The following is a 22265-nucleotide window of genomic DNA, read 5'->3' on the forward strand; positions in this document are numbered from 1 at the left end:
GAGACGGAGTCTCGCTCTGTCGCCCAGGCTGGAGTGCAGTGGCCGGATCTCAGCTCACTGCAAGCTCCGCCTCCCGGGTTCACGCCATTCTCCTGCCTCAGCCTCCCGAGTAGCTGGGACTACAGGCGCCTGCCACCTCGCCCAGCTAGTTTTTTGTAGTTTTTAGTAGAGACAGGGTTTCACCGTGTTAGCCAGGATGGTCTTGATCTCCTGACCTTGTGATCCGCCCGTCTCAGCCTCCCAAAGTGCTGGGATTACAGGCTTGAGCCACCGCACCCGGCCTGTATATACATTTTATTATATGTTGTGTATGATATGTGTATATATGTAATACATATGTGTATATATTTGAATTTCCTATCAACTGATACTCCTGTGTATAATAGCACAATAATTGGTGTTCACTAAGCTGTTCTGAATTTTTCACTTGTAGAGATCATGTGTATAATAAATATATGTGTTTTTCACTCATAGAGATCACACTTACTGAATGCATCCAAGCCCCATGTATCATGTTGCAAAGCATTTCCACACATAAGACTCTGTAAATATGATTTCTACAGTTACCATGATACCTTACTCTGTGCTGTACCAAAATTAGCTATTCCCTCTGCTGCTAGCCTAGATATATTTTCACTCTTACAGTGGTCTGATGAACTTCTCTATAGATACTATATTAGACCACATTCCTGAAAATAACCTTAATATAAAGCCCCCTAAATGGTATTACTGGAGCCTCCAACCTTAGAAGAATTTGATAATGTCCTCGCTTATATTCTTTTTCACAGACGTTTTCTTAAATTATTTTAGCTTAGTAAATGCTATTTTTTTAAAAACGTGGATTGGAACACTATGAATTCTAGAAACATTTGCCGATATTCACATTATCTTTTGTCTTTCAGCGGGCTACATTGAGAGACCTCAGCTGATTCGAGCAAAAGTGCCAATTGTGAAGTTCAGGGATAAAGTCAGGTAAGTAATTAATGAACCTTTGTCAGTTCCTTTAGATCATTTTTAGATACTCATCTGATAAAGATAATTAAGAATTGTATGTTGTAGCATTACAGTTTATTTTCATCAGTTTTTAGAAATCATTTGACTTGGTGTTTGAAATGGTTTTTTAAAATTGAGCGATACTTGATGCTTAACTATACTTAGCTATTCTGCTTGACATTTTGAATATGTGAGACTATCCAATTTAAAGAGTATGTACATATTTGTATATTAGATTTTTAAATGATCTCTTGCCTTTTGGAAGTAATGCGTTCTGAAGAACATAATTAATGAAATTTGACATACTAATATCAAGGGATTTGTTGTAAATACAGTTGTGATTAAACAAGTTATGTTTCATTTTAATGAAAGATACATATAATATCTAGAGAATAGATAATGAACGAACAACAGCAAAATATACTTGTTCCATTTCAGAATTTATATTTATATGTTCTACCAGCTTGGGTTCTGAATTTCTTATGGGCATTAGAATTGGGATCTTTTATATAATATCTGAATGCAAAATGTAAATAGATGTTGATTATTTCATTAAACTGATTCGTTACTGTTTTCTAAAAATAGAATTGTAACAGATTTCATAAAATTTGTCCAGTTTTACAAAATTAATACTGAAATTATGCCCCCACACACACATTATTGATCTTTATCTTTCATAGATTGTGTTTTCACAAATTTGCCTACTTGCTAAAAGTTACTTGTAACTCCGCACATGAATATTCATACGCTTTAGCAGTCATTTCATGGGCATATACAGAGTGGTGAAAATTTCAAATCACCCAATACCATGTTTCCAGCTGAGATAGAATTAGGTGGCACACTGTCTTCTTGTTCAGCTTCGTACTGTAAACAAATAGCCTCCTCGTAGTCTAATTAATGCCATATTTTCACATTTTGTGCTTTTTTGCTTTTAGAATGGCCCCAAGCATAGCGTGGAGTTACTTTCTAGTGTCCCCAAGTGCAGGAAGGCTGTGATGGTGCCCTATGGAGAAAATACGTGTTAGGTAGGCTTTGCTCGGGCATGAGTTACAGTACTCTTGGCCATGAGTCCACTGTTAATGAATCAACCATATATATTAAATACAGTGTCTTCAAACAGAAGCACAACATAAAACTTGGTTACGTATTGATGAGTTTATGAAAATGTGACCAGGCTGGCAGAAACCTAACTCTGTGCTTACCCGAGGAGCAATGATATATAGTATTCACTAATTCAGTGTTTGCAGCAACTTTATAGAATGTAGCTACTATGAATGATGAAAATTGACTGAATATATATATTTTAAACAAACTTTAATGCCTGGCTCAAGCCATTCCTTTATATATCTAAACATCGATCAGATCTATAAATACTTATTAAATTTCTGCCAAGTAAATTGTGTTAGATTTTCCTAAAGCAGATATGAAATATATAGGGAGATAAAACATAAAGTTATTATATTATCTAATTATAAGTTTTTAATAATATATGGTTGTAGTTATAGTTACAAAAAATGGTTTTATTCTTTTTCTGTTTTAAGATTATCATACAAACTTTTTTTGTTCTTAAGCATTTTTTTTTTTTTAAGAGACAGAGTTTTACTGTGTTGCCCAGGCTGGAGTACAGTGGCATGATCATAGCTCACTGTAACCTCAAATGCCTGGACTCAAGTGATCCTCTCATTTCAGCCTCCTGAGTAGTTAGGACTACAGGCACACACCAACACACTAGGTTAATTTTTGTATTTTTGGTAGAGACAGGGTCTCGCCATGTTGCCCAGGCTAGTTTCGAACCCCTGGCCTCAAGCAATCCTCCTACCTTAGCCTCCCAAAGTTCTGGAATTACAGGAGTGTGCCGCTGCACCTGGCCAAATCCTACTTCCCAACAGAACCATATCTCATGAATATTTGGTTATATCATTAAGTATTGTTCTACAGCTCATTTTTAATGGCTTTATATTTTTTCATTGAGTGAATAAATTGTCATTAACTTAACCATTCCCCTGTGTTTGAACATTTGGTGTGTTTCTAGTTTTTGGATAACATAAATAAGCATTTTGTGCATAAATTCTTTCCATATTGAGGATGAGTTTTTTAGTATTTCTAGAAGTAGTATTGAAGCAGGAACTATGTATATTTTAAAGCTCTGAATTCAATTTTGGAAAATTTTAAGTGTAGACTAGTTGCCATCTATGTGTTTTCTTTTCTATACTATATAGATGTAGTACAAATTGGCTTCAGTGTTAGACTTACACAAACACAAAGAATAACTCTATTATTACTGTAAGTTTCCCAAAGCCAAATAATGTATAATATCTGAAGTGTTAATACTACTATCTATTTTATTAATATGCCTGGANTTTTGTGCATAAATTCTTTCCATATTGAGGATGAGTTTTTTAGTATTTCTAGAAGTAGTATTGAAGCAGGAACTATGTATATTTTTAAAGCTCTGAATTCAATTTTGGAAAAATTTTTAAGTGTAGACTAGTTGCCATCTATGTGTTTTTCTTTTCTATACTATATAGATGTAGTACAAATTGGCTTCAGTGTTAGACTTACACAAACACAAAGAATAACTCTATTATTACTGTAAGTTTCCCAAAGCCAAATAATGTATAATATCTGAAGTGTTAATACTACTATCTATTTTTATTAATATGCCTGGATAATGGAAAGATTGTAAGATTTCTTTTGTTCCCCTAAATAAGAAAGACTGAAATGGTAGATTTCAAATTTTATACTTAAAAGCTGTAATTAATATAGAAAGATTTCGTTTTATTTTAGACAATCTTTTCACAGAAAATTTAGTATTTATAAGTTAGGATCTCACATGGGTATGAATAGAACTGACTTACAGAAAGTAATCCTTCGTTTTTATATGAGTTTAGCCGTTTTTTGTAGATTGAGTCATTATTGCCCTATTTTCTGTTTTTTGTTTTTTTTGAGATGGAGTCTCGCTTTGTTGCCCAGGTTGGAGTGCAGTGGTGCGATCTCGGCTCACTGCAAGCTCCACCTCCCGGGTTCACGCCATTCTGCTGCCTCAGCCTCCGAGTAGCTGGGACTACAGGCGCACACCACCACGCCTGGCTAATTTTTTATATTTTTTGTAGAGATGGGGTTTCACCGTGTTAGCCAGGATGGTCTCGACCTTCTGACCTTGTGGTCCGCCCGCCTTGGCCTCCCAAAATGGGATTACAGGTGTGAGCCACCGTGCCCGGCTGTTGCCCTATTTTCTAAATTATGAACTGCATATATTTGCTTCCAAATAAATAATCATTATGTGTTTGAGTATTATAGATAGCTCTTTCCAGGTATCAGTAGCCTAATTTGACATGATACTGTAATTTACTAGCCATTTTAGAGGAAATATAATGTGTAGACAGAGCTTCTAAATTTTTTTCCCCTGCATTTTATTTGGCTTTTTATTCCTGTTGTTTTAAAGTATATGATGCTATAATTCTAGATTATTTGAGAATGTATAACTTAATGGGATAGCTTGCTCCGAAATGTTTTTGGTCACATAGTTGTGTTTATCTGGAAATGATTGTGAGATTTAAACATTTTCAGCTGGATATGGTGGCTCCTACCTGTAATACTGGTGATTTGGGAGGCTGAGGTGGGGGTACTGCTTGAGCCCAGGAGCTTGAGGCTGGAGTAAGCTATGATTGTGCTACTGCACTCCAGCCTGGGCCACAGAGCTAGAGTCCATCTCTTTAAAGGAAAAAAAAAAAGATTTAAAAATTTTCTTTGGGGTAATTGGAGCCTTAGTAGTATGTTACTGATTTTTCCACTAGTCTTATTTTATATTTTCAGTACTCACCAAATCACATCAAAATAACATACTGAGTATTTGTTCATTCTTATTTCTTTAGTGTGTCATGTGAAAAACACAGGTCTGTGGCCTTTGGGCCCATGCTATTTTGCATCATGGGATGGATGAGCATTAATTTAGTTATTAGGAAGGAAGTTTTTTTGTTCTTCAGCTAAAGTTTATTGTTTTTTTTTTTTTCTTAAATAGTTGTGTGGAGTTTGACTTGAATGTAAACAATGTTGTTGGAATAAGAAACACATTCCTTCTCAGAACTTATGCATACCGTAAGTTTGTGGTTTGTTTATAAAAAATTAGCCTCTTTTTTCTTTATTCATTTTTAAAGATGTTTGTCGTAAATAGTGACATCCCTTTAGTTGTGTTTAAGTATATCTTATTTTATTTGTATATGTTGCTACACTAAAATCATATACTGTCAGTCATAGGTGAATCAAGTGACATTTTAATAATTGGTAATTTTTAAAGGGTAACTAAGGTGAGTTTTAGACATAAGACACATTTATGGTGAACAGACACAGTGTTTAATATACACAGAGACAGTGCTCTTTATTTTGGCATGGATCTGGGAAATAATGTAAACTTTTAAAGAAACTGTAATGTCTCTTACCATGTTAAGTTTTAATTTTACTTTCAGTTGAAAATCGAGTTCGTCCGTTAGTGCTGGTGATTAAGAAGTGGGCAAGTCACCATCAGATAAATGATGCCAGTCGTGGTACTTTAAGCAGCTATAGTCTTGTATTGATGGTTTTGCACTATTTACAAAGTAAGTATAATGGAGTTTTACCCAATTTTTAAAAGTAAAAGACAGCTAGCTTTATTATGGTGTTTTCTCTGTTGACCCTATTTTCAAATAGTATTGTTTTAAAAGTTCTTTCTAAGGTCCATAAAACACATTTCCTGTTTTGTTGTTTTGGACAAATGTTTTAAAAGTGTTATTCCTTGGAAAATATTAAGAAGTTTCACTGTTTTTTTACTTTTTGAAAGTTTTTTTATAGTCACTTTTGTTTTCAAAGGACTTTTACCACTGTATTGTGGACCCATTATCTTGAGGCAGACGAATGTTCAAAAGGTCTATAAAAGTTAGTTCAAGCACTGTTCATCATATTTTTAATTTTTAATTTGAGACAGGAATTAAATGATTTTCCTGTTGGTTAAAGAAGCTTTTAATCTGAGTTGCCTTCCTCAACTAGATTTTATCTTTATAGGACTGTTGTATCAGATTGACTCCCAAATTTTAATTTTGTCTGGTTAGTCATTGTTTATAAGGCCATTCTGGTAAAAGCCATACTTTTGTCGCATGCATAGTGACAAACAGTAATAAGTGAACACTTGTAATTTGGACCATTCATAAGATAAGTGTGAGAATTTTTATGGTATTGAAAATTTCCTAGAAGTATGGGACAGACTGACTAGATCTAATTGAAATCCTTACTTTCATATTTCTCAAAAATATCTTATGTATATAACAATCCAAGAAATAAACATTAAGCCACTTTATATTTTCTACTTAGTTGGACACCAAGAGTTGTTAAAAGATGGATACATCTACTGTTTTGTAGTTATTAGACCAGGAGACTCAGATGTTTAATGACTAACCAACTGAAAATACGAATATGTGGTGACGTGAGGACCAAGTGAAAGACTTGGTGTGAATGTAGTAGAAGACCATTTGCCAGGGTGTCTGGGGCTTGATCTGTTCTGGGTTGATGATATTTCCACAGTTTAGAGTCTCGGTTTCCAAAGATTACAATAACAGTAGAAAACATATTTTAACATATATAATACTTATTTCTTCATTCCATGAATATGTATGGAATACCTACCAAGTAAATGTTAGGTATTCTTGGATCTGAGAATACAGCAGTGAACACAATACAAAAACAATTATCTTCTTCTCGAAGCTTACGTTTTCAACTTGTAAAATGTACATTTTCATAGCTGTTACCTACCAAAACATGAGTTATTAAACAACTCACAGATTACTAATAAAATGTGACATTTTTACCACCGTTGTGAGTTGAGCTGCTGATAGAGCACTGTCAACATGTGATATGCTCAGTAACAAATGAATTATTACAGTGTAGTCATTTAAAAAAGCCTATTGAAAAATATCCTTTTGTTGTATTGTTTGATGCTTTTTGTATTTAGATTCTGAGAGAGATAACAGATAATATTAGCAATTTTGTCAACAGCAGCTTAGTCTTGGAAAGTTGAGATGATTTGATGCCTTTACAGCTGTGTTTCTTTGTATTGAGGATACTGCGAACTGGGAAAAGGAGAAGACACCCTTTCCTTGTTATATAGATTAGAAATGGTTAGAGTTGGGGATTACAATTTTGTTAACCCAATTCCTGGTAGACTGGGCTTTGGATAGGGATTGGAGGGTGATACCTAAGTTGAGAATTTCTGTGTAATGAGCCACTTTTACTAATAGGAGGATAGATAGAAGTGGTTGGGACAAAAACGAAGATTGTCCTACCAATGCCTTAAAAAAAGAGCAGTTCAGAGGGAACATTGGTTGTCAGGAATTTTCTATTTTGTTTCAGAATTATTATGTTTAAAATAATACTTAAAACGTAGTGATACTAAAATAGTTATTTTACATTTTAAAATTCATTTTGAATAAGTTGTGCATATATATCATAGAAAATCCTGAGAATATACTAAAGTGGACCAAAAAAAAATACATTGCCCATGTATTTTCACACCCAAAGATAGTTATTGTTAACATTTGTTTTATTTTTTCTGGTTTTTGTTTTCTTTGCAAAGGTTTCAAAATGTTTAGCCAAACCTAAATACGTAAATGTCAAGTTCAGGTCTTTTAATTCCAAAAGATGGGGACAAATAAGTAACTGTAAATGGTGTGTGTTCTTTTTTCCTCTACAAAATCATGGTCTTCTTAAATAATGTTCTTACATTTTCTTTTACCTGTTCATTACATGATTCTCAGACTTTTAGATTTCAAGGAAGAATAATGTCCAAAAAAAAAAACCAAACTGGAGTTTTATTTTGCTATGTTAAGTATCAGAACCAAAAAACTGCTACCAGTTACTACCATTACTTCATAAAAGATGGTGCATAAAATACCAAAAAAGCAATGATATAATCTCAGAATAATGGACAGACCATCACAAAACAGTGTAATTGTTACACCCTTCCCACTTTTGGCACACACACACGTTCTAATTTTTTTAGTTTATCACAGCTTAGAAACCTTTCCTCTATGGTGAAGAATTTGGGGAACATTTTTTCATGTTTATTTTAATTGGAGTAGTCTTAGAGCTAGCTAGTTCTCAAGAAAATCTTGACTCTACCTTTAGACACGTCTTCATCCCATCTTTGTCTGGAGATAGGGTGCCATTATTTGACCAAAGTGTTTATGTTATTGTTCTTAATTTCATAGTGTGTCAACCTTGTCCCTTCTTGGTAATCAAAGTTTTATGGTATGCTCCTAGGGTGAATTTGGCATTCTACATTCTTGACAGAATATAATCTTATACTCTGTCCTATTACTTACAAAATTTCACTTGAACATGTATTACAGATGTAGGGGTTAATATTCTTAAATTGGCAGTTTTAAAAAATGACAAAATGGAATATACAATCATGCTGAGAGTGTTGATTTGGTACAACCCCTTTAGAAAGCAGTGTTGTATATTTATATTTATGTCCTTTGACTCAGTTATTTCATTTCTAGAAATTTATCCTAATGTAATAATGAGTGGTGCATATATGGATGTACATGTAAGGCTATTTTTTTTATGGTGTTATGTAAATAATAAAAGATTAGAAGTACTCTTAAATTTTCTAGAATAGGGGAATGGTTAAATTAATTACTATATACCCTAATATGAGATCTGCATAGCCACTAACGATCATGTTTTTAATATATTTAATGATACAAGAAAATATTCATGATATATTGTCTCATATATCATAATACCAATTTTATTTAAAAATAATAACTGTGTATATATTTGTATATGTGCAAATACTGAAAAGGTAGGTGCCAAAATTATATCAGGGGTTATTTATGGACAGTTTAGCGAAGTTCTCTGTACTTCACCGTACTTGCAGATGTTTCATAATATATGAGAGTATATTTTCCTTTGGATGCTGGTCTCAGATGATTTTTTTAACTTACCGAGAGAGACAAAATAGTTTAAATGGGCCAACATTTTTATGAATCAGTCATCAGAGAGGTTTGATAATCTTCTTTAATGTTAAAATATTTCAGGCTAATCTTAATACATGTATTTTTATTGCTGACCAGTCCTGAATATGTACTGGTTTGATGATTCATTTGCCCCTCTAAAAGAATTTGAAACATACGACATTGGCTATTTTAGATACTACTTTATGTGTCATTAATCATTTTTGTTCAGTTTTACAAAATACATGTCTATATATATATTACTTTATAATATATGTTCAGGTGAACTCTAAACATTTTTTTTCAGTGAACTCTGTTCTCTTGTGGATTGCAGTTTACTTTCATTAAAAATGGAATAGGATTTCTTATATGTATAAAATATAAAAGATATGTAGCACTCACCACCATTCACTATTTATATTTTAGTTGTGATTTAAAAGTGAGATTTGACTAAAGCATTTAGCATACATGATCATCCATAATATGTGCCCTACTCCTTAATTCTTACTGGTTACCTTAGAAATTTTAAATTTGATTGACTTCTTTAGATAAATGTACATTAATCACAGATGCCCCAATATGGTAATTGAAAGCAAAATAAAAATTTTAAACTGGGACCAGGTGCAGTGGCTCATGCCTGTAATCCCAAGTGCTTTGGGAGGCTGAGGCGGGAGGATTGCTTGAGGCCAGGAGTTTGAGACCAGCCTGAGCAACATAGTGAGACTGCCCCATCTACAGAAATAAAAAATAAAAAAAATTAGTTGGGCATGGTGGCACATATCGTTAGTCCTAGCTACTCAGGAGGCTAAGGTGGGAGGATTGTTTGAGCCCAGGAGTTTGAAGTTGCAGTGAGCTATGATTATGCCACTGCATTTCAGTCTGGTCAGCAGAGTGTCTCTTTCTTAACAAAACAAAAAAATTAAACATTGCTGTTTTGCCAGCCTATTAAAATCATACTAAAATTTAGTTTAGACTTTGCCCAACATTTTATTTTTGACAGAGTGGTCCCATTTACTGAAGTGGTTTGTAATTAATAGCACTGCATTCAGCCATTCCTAGGTCTTTCTTGAAGGACATCAGCTACCTAGAGCTAATGTGTAACTCTACACTGGCAAATTTAAGCTACTCTTCCCTAGAAGAAATGAGAGTGATTAAAATAGATAGTTGCTTTTCTTGGCAGTATCACATTACTGTGAGGGAAAAGGGCAAACAAGAGTCTGCAAGGTGTATTGAGCAGTTCCAGCTCTGCCACAAAAAACTAAGTTTTTGTGACTTTGGTCAAGTTATTGTACCTCACTGGCCTTAGTCTCACCTGTAACACAAACAGTTGGATTAAATGACCTTCACGTTTTGTTTAACTTCTTAAATCCTTTAATATCTTTTCTGCCATAAACAGAGAAAGGAAATAGGTCCTGTGTATGTAGAAAGGTTAAAAAGATTAATACATTTCCTAGAATAAATTCCAATCGTCAGTAATTGACTTACAGATACTTAAAAGATGACTGATCAAAGCATGAGGGGGAAATTGAGAAGAGATTTTAATTATAACTTAAGAGTTAATGAAAAAGGAGGCCAGGCATGGTGACTCACACCTGTAATCCCAACACTTTGGAAGGCTGAGGCGGGTGGATCAGTTGAGGTCAGGAATTTGAGACCAGCCTGACCAACATGGTGAAACCCTGTCTCTACTGAAAATACAAAATTAGCTGGGCGTGGTGGCGCACGGCTGTAATCCCAGCTACTTGGGAGACCAGGGCAGTAGAATCACTTGAATCTGGGAGGCGGAGGTTGCAGTGAGCCTAGATCACACCAATATACTCCATCCTGGGCAACAGGAGCGAAACTCTGTCTCAAAAAAAAAAAAAAGTAATGAAAAAGGTAAGATCATCAGTTGGCTAGAAATAATAACATTAAAGAATATTCATGGAATGTTTGCCATATTCCTAGGCACAGAGCTTTCTGGTAGACATTTTAAAATTGTCCTTGCAGAGCCTGGCCAATGTGGTGAAACTGTGTCTCTACTAAAAAATTAGCTGGATGTGGTGGTGCACACTTGTAATCCCAGCTAGTGGGGTGGCTGAGGCATGAGAATCGCTTGAATTCAGGAGGTAGAGGCTGCCGTGAGTCGAAATCATGCCCCTGCATTCCAGCCTGGGTGACAGAGCGAGACCCTGTCTCAAAAAAAATTAATGAATAAGTAAAGTTGTATTTTCAAAATTAATGATTCTTAGTGTGATCAAAGATCTGCTATTTAAAATTTAAATTTTTGGTACATCTATATGGAAAGTTTATGGGTATAAATTTGTGGGGTCCCTACCAGCAAGCTGTTATGCAAACTTCGGGTAAAGTAGAATCTTGTACATTAGCTGTATTCAGGGCATTGCCTATTAATCATGTACTCTAATATTGAGCTTTTGTTTTGTTTTTAGTTTGCCTTTGAGAGAGAAATTTAAAAGACTGAACCTGTAATCCAAAATTCTGAAGTTAAAATAGATGTTATAGTCAGATTTTTCCAGAATTTACATTGCTTTGGAGTAAGATAAACATTTTAAAAACTACTAAAATCATTGAGACTAATATCAGGATATTGTTAATAAATAACTTCTGCAGTACACTAATTGCTTCTCTGATAACTAGTGTTTATAAATCTTTTAAGGTTGTAACATAAAGAATTTACTTAATGATAACCCTGCCTCCAGAAACTTCCAAATTGCTGAATTCTAAAAGCTCTTTTGTCCATTGAAAGATCCTCAACCAGTGGCTAGTATCTGTTTTTCTCTCCTAGTATTCTAGTTATGTTACCAGAATGAGATAAAGGTTTTTTTATTCTAATTCTCTATAATCTTTTCTTCATCCTTTGTTTTATTATACTTTTAGTATACTAGAGTATTCAATGGGAAAGGTATTCAAGTTTTTAAGTAGACTAATTTCTTGTAAGATTTTCCAATTTGACTTCTGTATTATAACCAAAATTGCTAGAAAGCCATTAAAAAGTGTTATACAAATATAGAGACATTTAGAATTAAAGTGAGTGGGGTTTGAGTTTACTTGACAGGTCTTCTAGCATGTTGAGTGTTTGAATGCCTCTTAGGGGAAAGGAATGTATATATTCTTACTTCCTAAGAGTGATTCTGGTAAGTAATGATTGAGTTTTTTCTACTAATATTCTCAGTCATGTACTGAGAACATGAAGACGTATCATGGAATTTAATTTTATGCCAATTTTCAACATGGGTGAAATGTGATACATAAGAGAAATTTAAATAAAGCATCCTATTTTGTGCTATGTGGTAAAAACTTATACCCTTTTAATTATAGTTGGAGAGCATGTAAGTTGGTCATAATGGTTCATTACATGTACGTTTATATATTTCAGAAGTCATTTTTTAAAGTTTTTGCTAAATCACACATTAAAAGTGAATTAATATGCTTTGTTGTTGAGTTTATGTAGTTATTATACATAGTGTATTCCTAATTCTTAAATACCTCCTAATTCTTAAATTTGAAAATGTAGTACTTGTATTTTACCATACTCATGACATTATATTTTACAGTTATTTCTTATATTGTGGATGTTAGGCACTTTGCCTTTTTATATTGTTCTTTTCATATTAAAGCAATGTAAAGTTACTGTTAGTGCATTTAATGAGATTGGATTTGTTTAGAACTATTGAATGGTGAAGGATGACAAAATATGGTGATAACAGGATAATGATTTCTTTGTATGAAATTTTATTTATAGCAGATTGTTGCCCTTAGTTTTCTAACTTTTGCTGAACATTCTTTAAAAATGTACTAATGAGGTTAAAGATTTTCTTTCAGTTTTATTTGATTTTTTTTGTTGTTGTTATTCGCAGTATATCAGTTTCCTGAACGATTTCAATTTTGGTATTGTCAGTGGAAATTAAATAATAAAGGGACAATTATGAAAGAACTATTTTTCTCTCCTAGTGTCACTGGACTGTATTTTTAAAATTATGGTTTTTGATTACTACATCCATCTTAATAATGTCTATTCAGTATCTGTAGAGCAATCCTTGTCTTGCTTACTGTGTGTGTATGTCTGATGTTGGACAAACTACATGTGTCCCTTTATTGATAGCCTATTCTAAAACCATGTGAGGAACATTGGTTTACATAGGGATATATATAGTTTATTAATAAAACCTTAGTTTGTCAACTTAAATATATTTTAAATACAAACTTAGGGATAAGAATTTCATGAAATACTTGAAAACTGTTGAATTTTAGCATAAACCCTTATAGTCTCATACCTGGGATGTAGCTGACAAATTATTGCATTGTAAAATGAATCACGTGAATCACGGAAGCTTTAAACTTTTTCTTTTTATAGCCCTACCTGAACCCATCCTTCCATCCCTCCAAAAAATTTACCCAGTAAGTGTTTCTTATAAATTATTATAATACATTTTATGTCAAGTGTATGTAGAACTATTATAAGTAGTATTAATGTGACTATAAAAGTAGTAAGGTTAAGTACATAACATTTTCTATATATACCAAGAGAACATTTAAAATGTTTCATATACTGTTTCAGAAAACTCTCATACTTGTTATTTTGTTATTGGCAGACAGTCTGTTCAGTTGTGTTAATGGTGGAATTTGTTTTGCATGATGCTCAAGATGATCACTAATGGAGATTAAATATACTCAGTTGCCCATTTGGCCTTATTCCAGTTTTCTTCCTACTATTTTAAAATATAGCTTCACAGGATTTCTTTAGTTAGTAACTCAGAAACTTTTTAGCCCAGTATATTTATACTTTGAAAAGCAGGGGGAAGAGAAGTTGAACAATTGGATAATCTTTTTGTCTTTAATTTGCTCTTGCCAAGTAATACACCAAAACAGGTAATATTAGTACACTATTCTTGTCTGCATAATACTATGAATCCTGCTGACATTAATTGGAAACATTCAAGAAATGAAGTGTGGCTACTAGAAAAGATTTAATATGTACTTAGTTTGACTTTAGAGACACATAGGTTATGTATGTATGCATCATCTATAAGAATCCTTGTGTTTCTTTTTCAGTTTTCGTGTTCTTTCTCCAGAATTCTCTGTTTCTTTGTTTTATATCATTAGTGTTTTCCTCCATGGTCATCCTTTTTCCTGCATTTATTTGGAAATAATATTTAAGCTACTTGTTTAGAATGTTTGACTGCTCTTCTGAAACCACATAATTTTTACATATTGGTTTCATATACTTATAAGAAGAGCTGTCTTCTAAACTTACTAAACGGTCATATTGCAAAGAGAAATATAATCAGCTTAGATGATTAATTTTCAGAAAACATACTTATTGTGTTACACAAAATGTAACAAATTTACTTGACATGGAACATCAATTAAATATAGTTTAATATCTGATAATTGAGAAGGACCAATGTTCTTGGTTTTGAACATAAGTTATTATTGTAATGCACACATGCAAGGTGCTGGATAATAAAGGTTCATTTTAATACAGCCTTGCTGTAGTGGAGATCTCACATTCTGTGGAACGTCATCTACTAGAAGAGACTATATAACGAGCCTTTTAGAATCTTGCTATCTCATCTTCCTTTTTTCAAAAAACTAGTTTCTGCTATTATGAAGAATTATTATAATGAATTTCCAGTATAGCTAAGCACCAGTCTTTACACTCTCTTAAACATTATGAAAAATGAAAGTACAGAAATAGAAGTAACTTGAACTTTTGACCTTATTCTTTGAAATCTTTTATATATTCCTTTTTTTTTTTTTTTTTTGTAGAGATGGTCTTGCTGTGATGTCCAGTTTGGTCTCAAATTCCTGGCCTCAAGCGAGCCTTCTACCTTAGCCTCCCAAAGTTCTGAGATTACAGGCATGAGCCACTACACCCAGCCTGTTGGCCTTTATTTTGAATGTTTTTCTCTCTCCATAAAGTATTGACTCTTTTGTTCGTACTGAAAGGTCATATTTCATTTTATTGACGCAACCTCATCTTGCTTTAAGACCCAGGTGTCAGTGTAGAAAGAGCTGCATATGTTCTTTAGCAAAGGATCTAATAAACTTATCCCTAAAATAATATTGTGTGTTGAAAAATGCTTCTGCAGCAGTCTCACTTAAAACCCTATGCTACATGAAGCTCTTTTTACTAATATAGAAGACTGGCAAAATATCAGTGTACTGTGGTTGGGGTCAGAGGTAACGCTTTTATAATACTCAGGTTCTTCCTAATGGCCCCATTTTCACTTCTGTGTTCTGTTTTTCTTATTATCTAGCTTTCTTCCATGACAGAGTCCTGACTTCTGTTCATATCCACTGCCTCTGACCCTATACTCTCCATCCGTTTTGCTTATAAGCTTATTTCTATACCTGCAATGGGGAAATAGATTTAGCCCCAAGACCTTAAAAAATACTAATAGCAAGACCTACCAGATTAGGAATCTCCTGATTTGCATTCACATATGGTTACATTGCTATCATAAATATTGAATTTGCCTTTACTGTAATATTTTTGTTTACATGGGTAGGGACTTAACTACCTCTTCTCACACAAGATTTTTTGTTTTATATGAAACCTGTAAGCTGGTCAGCAGAACACATTTTTAATGGTCCGTCTGATGGAACAAACAAATCAGCTTGTTTGCTATTAATAATAACCAGCCGAGCATGGTGGCTCATGTCTGTAATCCCAGCACTTTGGGAGGCCGAGGTGGGTGGATCACGAGGTCAGGAGTTCAAGACCAGCCTGGCCAAGCTGGTGAAACTGCATCGCTACTAAAAATACAAAAATTAGCCAGGCATGGTGGCAGGTGCCTGTAATCCCAGCTACTTGGGAGGGTGAGGAAGAGAATTGCTTGAACCTGGGAGGCGGAGATTGCAGTGAGCGGAGATTGTGCCACTGTACTCCATCCTCAGCAACAGAGTGAGATGCCGTCTCAAAAAAATATATATATATAATAACCATAACCATTGTTTATTTAGTATCCATTATATGTCAGCATACTGTACATTGTGTACACAATTTTTTAAATCCTGAACAAATACACTTGCAAGGTATTATCCCTTTTTCACTAATGAAGAAACTGTTTTAGAAATGTTACATGATTGAACCAAGTGGTACTAACAGTTTTCCATTATACTGTTTCTTGGGGAAGGAAAATTATGGTAGTATTCACTAACATTTTACCTAATTTCTGTTGCTTATTACATTTTATTTGTATACATCTGATTGTTCCTATACAGATATACCTTTAAGGACAACAGTTACGGCAAAATTTCAGCTTGTATAAATAAGTTTAAGAATGACTTACCATTTTAAGTAACAACAACAAAAAAAAACTTTGTTACTTTACAAAGGAAACCACAGGGTTCTTTTAAATTTGGAGCTTCTCTAATACAAAATAGGGTTTATTTTTAAAATAAAACAATTTTGGAATGGAATAAGTTTGTTCAGTATACTGTGCTTTTTAGTCATTTTCATATTTTCTTTTCAAAATTTATAACATTTTAAATATTTTAAAAATTGGTATATTTCAGTTCAGTTGTGATATGAAAGGGATAAAAGGCTGTAAACATTGTGAAGACTATTATAGTATAGAATTACTGATTATTACTAAATTCTTATTGACTTAAACAACATAACTGATAGAGGGCAGAGTATTTACTATTCAGTTGAAGAAATGAAGCTGAGAAAGTTAAATATATAAACAGATTAAGCTTATGAAAGAATCTTTATTTTAATGCAAGCATATTACTATGAGGGTTAACTTAAATTTATGCTAGGTAGATTTATCAATACAGCTTGTATTTTTTAGCTATTTGTTTCTTTCCCTAAAAGTATCTTTGTACTCTAGGAGTCGCAAGAAAATAACCCTCTTCTTTTTAATAGTTATGAAATAAAGAATTCTAGAGCTTTTCTGTGTAGTTAAATGTTAAAAACACCTTAAATTATACATATACAGTAATGTGCTGCATAATGATGTTTTGGTTAATGACAGACCACATACATGATGGTGGTCTTATAAGATGATGATAGAGCTGAAAAATTCCTGTCACTTGGTTTTTGCTGTACTATACTTTTTATCATTATTTGTGAGTGTACACTTCATACTTAAAAAGCAAGCTAACTATAAAATGGCCTCAGGTAGGTCCTTCAGGAGGTATTCCAGAAGAAGACGTTATTATATGAAATGACAGCTCCATGCATGACACTGTCTCCAAAGATCTTCCAGTGGGACAAGATGTGGAGGTGGAAGACAGTGATAGTGATGATCCCAATACTGTGTAGGCCTAGGCCGATGTGTATGTTTGTGCCTTTGTTTTTTAACAAAAAGGTTTAAAAGTAAGGAAAAAAAAATTAGAAAAAATCTTATAGAATAAGGATATAAAGAAAGAAAATATTTTTGTATTGTTGCACAGTGTGTTTTAAGCTGTGTTGTTACAAAACAGCCTAAAAGTTAAAAAGTTTTAAAATAAAGTTACAGTAAACTAAGGTTAATTTATTACTGAAAAAAGAAAAATTTTTAAGTAAACTTAGGGTAGCCTAAGTGTACAATATTTATAAAGTCTACAGTTGTGTATAGTAATGTTCTAGGCCTTCATATTCACTCATTACTCTCTCACTGACTCACCCAGCAACTTCTACTTCTGTAAGCCCCACTCATGGTAAGGGTATACTGTTTTTTATCTTTTATACCATGTTTTTAGTGTACCTTTTCTATTTTTAGATATGTTTAGATACACACATACTTATTACAGTTGCCTACAGTATTCAGTAATAACATGCTGTGCAGATTTGCATCCTGTGCAGACATACCTTTGGGGTGTTGCAGGTTTGGTTCCAGGCCACCACAATAAAGTGAGTCACATGAATTTTTTGGTTTCCCAGTGTATACAGAAGTTATGTTTACACTATCATGTAGTCTTTTAAGTGTGCAATAGCATTATATCTAAAAAATGTACATGCCTTTGTTTAAAAATACTTTATTGCTACAAAATGCTAATGATCAGCTGAGCCTTCAGCATGAGTTGTGGAGAATCTTGCTTTGATATTGATGGCTCCTGACCAGGGTGGTGGTTGCTGAAGGTTGGCGTGGCTGTGGCAATTTCTGAAAATAAGACAACAGTCAAGTTTGCCACATTGATTGACTCTTCTTCACAAGAGATTTCTCTATAATGTATGATGATCTTTGCTAGCATTTTACGTACAGTAGAACGTCCTTTAAAATTGAAGTCAGTGCTCTCAAACCCTGCCACTACTTTACCAGCTAAGTTTATGTAATGTTCTAAATCCGTTGTTTATACACTTACAAATATTATCCCTCTTTCACGAATGAAAAAACTAAGTCTTAGAAAAGTTACATGGTTGATCCAAGCAGTACTGGTATTTTGTTGTCATTTCAACAAGATTCACAGCATCTTCACCAGGAGTAGACTCTAACTCAAGAAACTGCTTTTCTTTGCTCATCCATAAGAAGCAGAACTTCATCTGTTAAAGTTTTATCGTGAAATTACAGCAGTTCAGTCATATCTTCAGGTTCCACTGCTAATTCTAATTCTCTTGCTGTTTTCACCACATCTGCAATTACTTCCTCCACTGAAGTCTTGAACCTTTCAAAGTCATCCAAAAGGATTGGCATTAACTTCTTTTAAACTTCTGTTAATGTTGACATTTTGACCTCCTGTGAATCACGACTGTTTTGAATAGTATCTAGAATGATGACTTTTTTTCCAGAAGGGTTTCAATGTACTTTGTCCAGATCCATCAGTGGAATCACTATCTGTGGTAGTTATAGCCTTGTGAAATGTATGTCTTACATAATAATACTTGAAAATGAAAATTACTCCATGATCCTTGGGCTGTAGAATGGATGTTGTGTTAGCAGGCATGAAAACATTAATCTCTTTGTACATCCCCATCAGAGCTCTTTGATGATTAGGTGCACTGTCAATGAGCAGTAGTAGTAGGTCTCAACAGTGAGCTTAAAATGTTCAGTGTACCATGTTGTAAAGAGATGTGTTGTCATCAAGGCTTTGTTGTTCCATTTATAGAGCACTGGCAGAGTAAATGTAGCATCATTCTTAAGGGCCCTGGGATTTTGGAATGGTATATAAGCATTGGCTTCAACTTAAAGTCACCAGCTGCATTAGCCCCTAACAAGAGTCAGCTTGTCCTTTGAAACCTTGAAGCCAGGCATTGATGTCTCCTCTGTAGCTGTGAAGGTTCTAGATAGCATCTTTGAATAGAAGGCTGCCATTTACACTGAAAAATCTGCTATTTAATGTAGCCGCATTCATCTGTTCAGTGTAGCCATGTTCATTTAGCGAGATAACTTCTGGATAACTTGCTCTAGCTAAGCATTTGCTGCTTCACTTTGTAATTTTATGTTATGTAAATAGCATCTTTCCTTAAACCTCATAACCAGCCTCTGCTACCTTCCAACTTTTCTTCTGCAGCTTCCTCACCTCTCTCATCTTTCACAGAATTGAAGAGAGTTAGAGTCTTGCTCTGGTTAGGTTTTGGCTTAAAGAAATATCTTGGTTGTTTGATCTATCCAGACCAATGAAACTTTCCATATCAGCAATAAGGCTGTTTTGCTTTTTTATCATTGATGCGTTCACTGGAGTAGTACTTCAAATTTCCTTCAAGAACTTTTCCTTTGCATTCACAGCGTGGCTGTCATTGGTGCAAGAGCCCTACCTTTTGGCTTGTATTGGCTTTCAACATGACTTCCTCATTAAGCTTAGTCATTTCTTGCTTTTCATTTAAAGTGAGAGATGTGTGACTTTTCCTTTCACTTGGATGGCCATTGTAGGGTTGTTATTTGGCCTAATTTCAGTATTGTTGTGTCTCGGAGAATAGGGAGGCCCAAGTAGGGGGAGAGGGACAGGGGAATTGCCTGGCAGTCAGTGGAGCAATCAGAATACACATAACATTTGTTGATTAAGTTTGCAGTCTTAGCGGATACCATTTGTGGCACTCCAAAACAATTACAGTAGTAACATTAAATATTACTGATCACAGATCACCACAACATATAATAATAATGAAAAAGTTTGAAATATGAGAATTACCAGAGTGTAACACAGAGACCTGAAGTGAGCGCATGCTGCTGGAAAAATGGCTCTGCTGATAGACTTGCTAGCTGCAGTGTTGCCATAAACCTTCAATTTGTAAAAATTGCAGTATCTTCAAAGGACAGTCAAGCAAAGCGCAACAAAACGAGGTGTGCCTGTATATATACGGTTGACCCTCGTATGTGGGTTATGCGTCCATGGATTCAACAGACCACACATCAGAAATATTCAGGAAAAATAAAAATACAACAATAAAAAATAATACAAATAAAAAAACATAGTGTAACAACTATTTAGATGGAATTTAAGTTGTATTAGGTATTGTAAGTAATCTAGAGATGATTTAAAGTATATGAGAGGATGTACATAGGTTATATGCAAATACTTAACCATTTCATATAAGGGACTTGAGCATCCCCTGGAGCCCTGGAACCAGTTGCCTGGGAATACCAAGGGACAGTTGTATACACATATGTATAATGAATTTTTTCTTTTTAAAAATTGACCTAATATGATGAAGGGATTGATGAATTACCTGAAACAGGCTATAAATGAATACCTTTGAAAAGATTTAGCCAGCCACAGTGGCTCACTCCTGTAATCCCAGCACTTTGGGAGGCTGAGGTGGGTGGATCACGAGGTCATGAGATCGAGACCATCCTGGCCAACATGGTCAAACCCTATCTCTACTAAAAATACAAATATTAGCCGGGTGTGGTGGCACGCCCCTGTAGTCCCAGCTACTCAAGAGGCTAAGGCAGAAGAATCGCTTGAACCCGGGAGGCAGAGACTGCAGTGAGCTGAGATCACGTCACTGCACTCCAGCCTGGGCGACACAGCAAGACTCTGTCTCAAAAAAAAAAAAAGATTAAAAAATTTTGGTGTAGATTTTTTTTTTTAATGGTTACAAAACATTGTTTAAAGTTGGCACTACTTGAATTTTGAAAACATAGGAAAGTTAATTTGGAAATAATACGTGAAAAATTTCAGAAGGTAACCACACTGCATTGTATAAATTTGCAATAATAATGACGTGGCATATACTAAACAGTTAGTAAATCCTTACAACAACCATCTGAGTATTTTTCCTTTTCTTGTATTATAAATGACAAAGCTGAGGAAAGCTAGGTAACTTGTTTAAATGCTTGAAGCTAGTAGAAGGGTAATGCTTCATACTTCAGTCTGACTTCAAAGTTAATGCTTTTAATCTCTTCATTATAGTACCTCTACTTTATGTTACTTATATTGATTTCACAACTTTTAAATCTGAAGTCAGATATAATTAAAGGAAATTTTATGATCAATCTTTAACATACATCACCAGATTAATGATGACTTACCTGCGTGCAATTCAGATAGCTTTGCAGAAACTTGAAGATATCACTTAGTTCTTCTTTTCAGGCAGAACTATTCCCTATCAGTTTTTCTTTTCCTTGTAACCTTCCTTAACATATATTTCTAGGGTCTCATAATTCATATTGTTAGGAAATTATGCTTAATCTCTTTTAATAACTTAAATTTCTATTTACCTGGAGATGGAAAGTGATCATCTTTGACTTAAGCCTTTCATCATTTAAAGAACAGTTTTCAGATAGAAGGTTAGCCAGTCTAACTTATTCTGGAAAGCACTTAATTGTCCAAATTTCAGACTTTGAAGGTAACATAAGATATCATGGGACAGTCTCAGAAAAAATGATGGAATCTGGCAAAAGGTATTTTGCCATTATTAAAGACAGTTCAATGAGCAGAAGCGGTGAGAGTTCTCAGATGTTTTCAAGGGGTTTTCTATTTAATTTTTTTTAACTTGAAGAGAAATGAAAGATTACATGTCTTCTAAAGGATCAGCATTTAAAAATCATTTGGAAATGTTTTCAGGAGTTGATACGTTATACATTTGATTATCAGAAGCCCAGAATAACCTAAAAAATATAATAAATCTTTCTTCTATATAGGCACACAAGCAACAGTAAAAATTTGTAACCCAAAAATGTATTTATTAAAGAGATGGATGTTTATCAGTTTAATTGCTATTCTGTGGACTTACTTTGTAATTTTAAGGCTGCTTTCTTTCTCTTTGACTTTTTGGTTCTCTTTATGTACTTTCTAAAATATTAGTTTAAGTTCTGAACCCCTTTGTCCTATCTGAAATAGCGTGTATTTTTCTTAAATACATAACTACAGTGGGGAAGCTCCCTTTTAAAGAAATTCTTTTTTTTTTTTTTTTTT

At 33.9% G+C, this 22265-nt stretch overlaps 1 protein-coding gene across 2 annotated transcripts in view; it reads left to right on the forward strand.

Annotated features, from left to right (window-relative positions):
- Window positions 1-22265, forward strand: part of TENT2 (terminal nucleotidyltransferase 2) — a 78330-nt gene that overhangs the window by 31959 nt on the left and 24106 nt on the right. For both annotated transcript variants that reach the window (XM_017870907.1, XM_017870908.1), the window contains exons 9-12: window positions 903-972; window positions 5015-5091; window positions 5460-5588; window positions 13333-13376. In XM_017870907.1, the coding sequence (XP_017726396.1) occupies window positions 903-972; window positions 5015-5091; window positions 5460-5588; window positions 13333-13376 (320 nt within the window). The remainder of the gene's footprint in view (window positions 1-902; window positions 973-5014; window positions 5092-5459; window positions 5589-13332; window positions 13377-22265) is intronic.

This window comes from Rhinopithecus bieti, unplaced genomic scaffold (genome assembly GCF_001698545.2).
Source record: "Rhinopithecus bieti isolate Rb0 unplaced genomic scaffold, ASM169854v2 scaffold_5216, whole genome shotgun sequence".
Classification (NCBI taxonomy): Eukaryota; Metazoa; Chordata; class Mammalia; order Primates; family Cercopithecidae; genus Rhinopithecus; species Rhinopithecus bieti.